This window comes from Echinops telfairi, unplaced genomic scaffold, assembly GCF_000313985.2.
Source record: "Echinops telfairi isolate 266 unplaced genomic scaffold, ASM31398v2 ScPeMD7_7459;HRSCAF=8497, whole genome shotgun sequence".
NCBI classification, from domain to species: domain Eukaryota; kingdom Metazoa; phylum Chordata; class Mammalia; order Afrosoricida; family Tenrecidae; genus Echinops; species Echinops telfairi.
This window is the reverse complement of record NW_022111359.1, coordinates 6,081,820-6,087,819: the sequence shown is the minus strand read 5'-3', so window position 1 is coordinate 6,087,819 and position 6,000 is coordinate 6,081,820. Positions and strand designations below refer to the sequence as shown.

General features: G+C 59.5%; 2 protein-coding genes across 2 annotated transcripts in view; both read right to left on the bottom strand.

Annotated features, from left to right (window-relative positions):
- The window catches only part of RPL36 (ribosomal protein L36), a 1,610-nt gene extending 899 nt beyond the window's left edge, over positions 1-711 (bottom strand). The window contains exons 1-2 of the mRNA XM_004714252.2: positions 658-711; positions 388-481 (exon numbers count right to left, since the gene is read on the bottom strand). Of these exons, the coding sequence (XP_004714309.1) occupies positions 388-479 (92 nt within the window). The 5' untranslated portion in view covers positions 480-481; positions 658-711. The remainder of the gene's footprint in view (positions 1-387; positions 482-657) is intronic.
- A 1,318-nt stretch (positions 712-2,029) lies between these two features.
- HSD11B1L (hydroxysteroid 11-beta dehydrogenase 1 like) lies at positions 2,030-5,232 on the bottom strand. The gene is given in 6 exon segments (XM_045300125.1): positions 2,030-3,089; positions 3,295-3,386; positions 3,583-3,694; positions 4,228-4,255; positions 4,257-4,347; positions 4,428-5,232. Coding segments are annotated over 6 exon segments (1,338 nt in total). The 5' UTR covers positions 4,582-5,232; the 3' UTR covers positions 2,030-2,228.
- Positions 5,233-6,000: the final 768 nt, after the last annotated feature.

Sequence of the window (6,000 nt, the reverse complement as noted above, 5' to 3'; positions counted from 1 at the left end):
GGCGGAGGGCTGGTGAGCGGCAGCCCCACCCCACCCCCAAAGATGAGCTCCAAAGCCCTGCGCAATGGCTTGATCACCACAGGGCACCTGGTCCACCCTGGGGTCCCGCCTCCCACTGGGCACAGGCCAGCACCGCATAAACAGACCCTATTCCTGAAACGGACACTCTAGGCCCGGTTTTACCTCCGAAGCCCAACACCAACTTGTAAACCCTCACACGTGAAGGCCCACTGGGCTCGCACCCACGCGCCTGCCTCGCTCCCAGGGGTGAGGCTCGAGGCTTGCTGTTCGGACGCGTCTGGCAATCCCCTTCCTCAGCTCGGGTGCCCCCCACTGGGTCCTCACGCTGACCTCTAAGACGACCCGACCCTGGACCCGACACTCACCCCGCGGCGGCGGCTGTGCCTCGGCTTGCTCACGTTCTTGGTCACCTTGTGGCCCTTATCGAGGCCCACGGCCATAGGGTAGCGCACAGCCATGGCTGGGACAGAAATGGGGAGAGGAAGTGGAAGTGAGTCCCCGACCAGTCTCCGCCGCCCGGAACCCCGCGCCGCTGCTCTCTCAGGCTGGTTAGCCGCACCCTGCCGCACCCCAAACCGTGCTGCAGCTCCTAAGAGCCCGATGGTAGCGGATTCCGGCCGCAAAGAACTCCCTTACCTGCTACTCTTCGATGGCTGCCGCGGCGGAAGGAAGGTGCCGCGCGGAACTCTGGGATATCTACTCTCGGCCAGAGACCCGGGTCAGAGGTGGGAAGTGAGCGCACGCCCCCTGGCGGCTGGAGGACTCACTGCATCTCATGAAGACGGCGCGATTGCGCTCTGAATGTGCGCGTTTCCAGGAAGCTGCTGGTGGTGGTGATCTGAAATCCAGTGGGTTCCAGCTCTTAGCGACCTGAAACACCACCTTCCGGCGCTGCACGAGCCTCACAACTGTTCTTATATTTGAGCCCTTGTTGCAGCCACTGTGCCCATCCATCTTGTCGAAGGTCTTCCACTTTTTTGATGCCCCTCCACTTTATCAAGCATGATGATGTCCTTTTGCTGGGACTGTTCCCTCCTGACATGTCCCACAGGGATCACATGCTTACACACTTGTGACTCACACTCAGGCTCACACACATTCTCACACCCAACCACACACAACGTCACAAGCCTACCTGACCTATCAGACGCCCACTTCGGTTGAAACCCAGTCGCCATGTGCCCTCACCAAAGGTCTTACCTCCATCCAAGCCTCCCTGCTGCCCTCTCAGGCTGAGACACTCAATGGCCACATGGTGAGTGGGATGGCCACACACAGTCATTCACAACCACAATCACAATGCACCTCAAAACAGTCACACCCAGGCGTAATGCTCCTCCCCCCTCCGCATTCCTGCACAGCCACACTGAGTCATTTATAATCAGACATCACCCTGTCAGTCATAACGCACGCCCCCCAGTCACACCTATAGTCACACAGTCACATACAGCCACATGCTTAAGTCATGCTCATGGTCCCCACCCCCCTACCCACATTGTCACTGAACCACACCCCCTCCCACAACATACACTTGAGTCGCAGAAGCCCCACATCCTCACCCTGTCGGGTACACAGCCTGCACACTTTATACATTCTAGTTTTCATGCACACACCATCACACACTCACCTCTCTCTCACACACACATACACCATCACACACTTAGCCTCACGGAAGCCCCCCACACCCACACCCACGATATCACAGGAGCCCTAACACCCTCACACTCACACAGTATCACAGGAGCCCCAACACCCTCACACTGACACACACACAGTATCACAGCAGCCCTCACACTCTCACACACCCTCTTTCTCTCACACTATCACACTTCGGGTAGCGTTTCATCTGTTGTGTATGGGTGGGGGGGTCCCCTCCAGGGTACCTCCACCTAGCTACACTCTCCAAGCCAGCAAAGTGGAAGCACGAATGAACCGGAACAACAGACAGGATAAAGAGAATTTTTATTAGGGAACAGGAAGTTGGCCCAGCCCCCCCACCCCCCCAACCGAAAACGACTTTCCTATCTCTTGTGCCTACACCGGCATCCAGTGAGGTCGAGGCATGCCAGCTTCAAAGAGTACAAATCAGGGCTCGGACAGTTCGGGCTCGGGCTGGAAGGATGGGTTGTGTGCTGTGACCTGGGTGATGAGCATGAGTCGCCCCTCTGGGCTTCAGTCTTCTCCTCTGCAAACGGAAGCCGGCACCCTCAAAGGGAGGGGTGCGGGTGGGAACAGCAGGAAGGCTCGAGGCCCCTGATAAGCCGAGCATGTGGCTGGAGCGTGCTCTCAAGCTGCTGTGACCGATTCCAATGCTGGGAGTTCCGCTTAGCGTTCCATATCTGTTTGACCAGCCTCTCAAAGGTGTCGCCATGTGGGTCCTTATCGCAGGGATAGTTTAGTAGTGAGCGCCCCCCATTCGGAAGCTGGGGGAGTTGGCACACCGGGAGCTCAGGCAGCAGCTGCAGCCGTGACTTGAGGTCCGGGTGGATGAACCAGGCCCGAGGGCGCGGCAGCCAGGCCCGGAGTAAGCACAGCAGGTGGACGCGCCTCGGGTAGCAGACGCAGGAGGCGCGCGTGGCGCCGCCACGGACCACGCCCTGGCCCTGGTGATGCCCCTGGGGGACGGGAGGGTGAGGTGGGGATTGCAGTTGGACCTCCCCAGGTCCACGACGGCCCCGCTGGACCTCACCTGACTCCCTCGGTGGCCGAGGCGCGATCCCGAGGCCCAGGACGCACCGCGTAACGGCAACGTTAACGTCCTGCACGTCCAGTTCCCGCCGCAGGGAGCCGAAGAAGGCGTCCAGCACGAACTTGGCCGCTGAGTAGGGGGCGGAGAAGGAGGCGGGCACGCGGCCTAGGGAGGCGGAGGGGCGGGGCTGGCGGGGCTCCTGGTCGGCTGAGCCCACCGTAGGCGTCACCCCCTCCCTAACCAGGCTCCCCCTTCCCTGCAAGAGCCGGGGCCTGGAGCGCGCACCGAGCAGCGAGGACACCACCACCAGGGTGCCCTTGCTGTCCGCCAGGCTCGGCAGCGCCAAGGAAGTCAGCTGTACGTAGCTCAGGAAATTCACCTGCACGTGGAGACGGGGCGTGGCCAGACAGGGGCGTGGCTAAGACGAAAAGGGAAGGCAGGGGCGGGGCCCTGGAGCAGCAGTGGGGAGGGTCCTAGGGAGGGAGGGAGGGGCCTAGACCGGAGAGGGGAGGGGCCACAGGCTCGAGAAGGGCGTGGCGTGGGGGAAGTCCGGGGCGGGTCTGGGCCGCAATGGGGGCCAGCACCTGCATGAGCCAGCGAGCCCCCAGGGCGCTGTGGGTCCGCGTGCTTGCCGGGGTGGCGCCCATGTGGTTCAGCACGAGGTAGTCTAGCCCGCCTGGCCCGGAGAGGCCAGTCAGCCAGGGCCAGCTCCCGCTCCGAGGCCCCGCCCCTTAGATCCAATGAGCTCCATCCCTTCCGGAGTCCCACCCCCTGGATCCAACGAGGCCCCGCCCCTAGCGACACCCCAGCCCCAGAAGTGCGCCCGCCCTCACTGCCACGCCCCCAGCCTCGGCTCCTGCCCCGCCCCTTACCCAGCATCGTCAGGGCAAACTGCACCACGCGCTTGGGCGCTTCAGGGGAGGCCACGTCCGCTGCGATGTAGAAGACCTCGGGGGCGCCCAGCTTCCGGCAGTTCCCTACCACCTGGGGGCGGGGCCAGAGCTGCCCGTGGGCCCCTCCACCTACCTGCCTCTCCCTGTCTTCTACTCTGAACCTCGTGTCTGTCGCAGGCTACACCATCTTCCCAAGGGGTCAAGGGTGGTTGGAATCTAGCGACCGGACCAGAACGCCCTGCGGCCTTTTTGTTTGGTCAACCGCCAACATTCAAAGGCTGGGCATTTCGCATGTACCTCCAGATTTGGTGGTGATGGCTTCCCTTGGGACAATGGCCGCTAACAAGCAGCGGCCCACCTGCCCTTGGGCAAGGAAGGGGCTGTTGGATTTTTATCAACCCAGTATCTCCAGTTTACAACTTTACCCTCACTGCCTTGCAGAATCAACACATCCTCAGGCACAACCCACGAAGAAGGTACTTTTATTATCCTCTTTTGACAAATCAGGAAAAAGAGAGGTTAACTGACTTGCCCAAGGGCACACAGCAAGCCTGGATTGGATTAGGCACTGCAGGCCAGGGTCCCTTTGTACCCGATCCCACACTGATCAGAGGGGCAGCTCACCTTCTGGACAAGGGCCTTGGTGTGGCCGGTGGGCGCCCAGGCGGGCGTAGTGGTGAGCCAGCTCCTCCCCAATGCCCGCACTGGCCCCTGTCAGCAGCACTAGGGCTCCCTGGAGGCTGGCTAGCAGTGGGCAGGGATGGTCAGCCTTCAGAAGGCCCCATTCCTTCCCTGGCCCCTGGCCCCTGGCCCTGGGTGCTCACCTGGTTCAAAGTTGTCATCCCAGTAGTAGGTGAAGAACAGGGCCCCAAGTCCCGTGAGGAACAAGGCCTTCATGACCTTCTCTGGGCTGCAGCGAGACAGAGTGGTGCAGAGCCACGCCCACTCCCCTGGGCTACACTTTGGTTCAAGGGACATTTGGAGATGGCCTGGGACCTGTCCCTTCTCCACCTGGTCTTCCACTGCAGCGGAGGTTAAACCAGCCTGCTCCTGGCCCACATCCTTCTTGTTCCCTTCACCCTGCAGCCAAACCACACCTCCCCACCTGCTGGAAATACAACCTGCTCCTTAATATAAAGCCCAACTGACTTCATTAGCCAAAGAGGTCCTACAGGGGCCAGGTCCTCCCACCCTCTCGCTCCTTCTGATCAGCCATATCAACCTTTCCCACACTGGCCAGGCAACAAGCTGCCTCAGGGGCTTAGCAGTGGTGGTTCCCTCAGCCCGGAATGCAAATGACTTGCTCCAATTATTTTCAGGGGAGCTGCCTTCTCTGAGAGGATACTTGGTGGTATCATGTGCTTGTTAACTGCAAGGTTAACAGTTCAAAGCCAGCAGTTGTTCCCAGGGAGGATGAAGAGGTTGACTGTTCTGTAATGATTTACAGCCTCCGAAACCCTATATAGGGGTGCTCTGAATCTGAATTCCTTTCGTTGGCAGTGGGTTTCGAAAAGGAGCCCTGGTGTCACGGTGAGAGAAGAGTTGGACTGCTCATCTCACGGTCAGTGGTTCAAATCCACCAGCCAGCTCTTTTTGAGAAAGACGCAGCTGTCTGCTCCCATATAGATTTACAGTCTCAGAAAGGGTCACTGTGAGTTGGGCTAGAGGGGCCCTCGTAGTCTAGTGGTTATGCATTGGGCTGCTAACTACAGCGTCAGCAGTTCAAAAGCAACAGCCGCTCCGGGAGAGAAAGATGAGGCTCTCTGTTCCTGTAAAAAGTTACAGGGGAAGATCTACTCTCCCCTGTAGGGTCGCTCTGAGTCCATGGCAGTAAGTTTGGTTTTTTGGTGTTCAGGGGGGCCCTTTCTAAAGCTGCTCTTCGCCCACCTCCCTTTGCTGTAAAGAACTAGCACTTTGAGCTCCTCAACACTGGCCATTGGCTGGATAATTTGGCACACTGTCCAGAGAAACCTGGAGGTGCACTTCCTGCTCCAAACCGTCCCAGGACTCCCTGACTGCCCTGGGATGAGGCCAGGCACCACACCAAGCCCAGTGAGTCTGGCCGCCTGTCCAACCTCTTGGCTAGCAACTATTCTCGGAATCTTCCAGCATTTACAAGTATTCTTCTTCTGTTCTCGGGATCCGTTCTCAATTGGGGACGCACTCGCACTTCTCGCTTCCAGGCAAAGGCCTGAAGCCCCGTGTCAGCTGCCTCTACCCTGTCCTGCCCTGACCACAGGAATCCCACGGGGGACAGGGGACCGAGGGGGAGTGGATGGAAGAACATAGGAAAGAAATCCCAAAGAAAGGACTGCGGATACTCGCAGAATCCACCACGGGGTCCCGAACTTCGCCGGACCTCAGTTTCCCTTCTGACCCAAAGGGTCTCACCCTCAG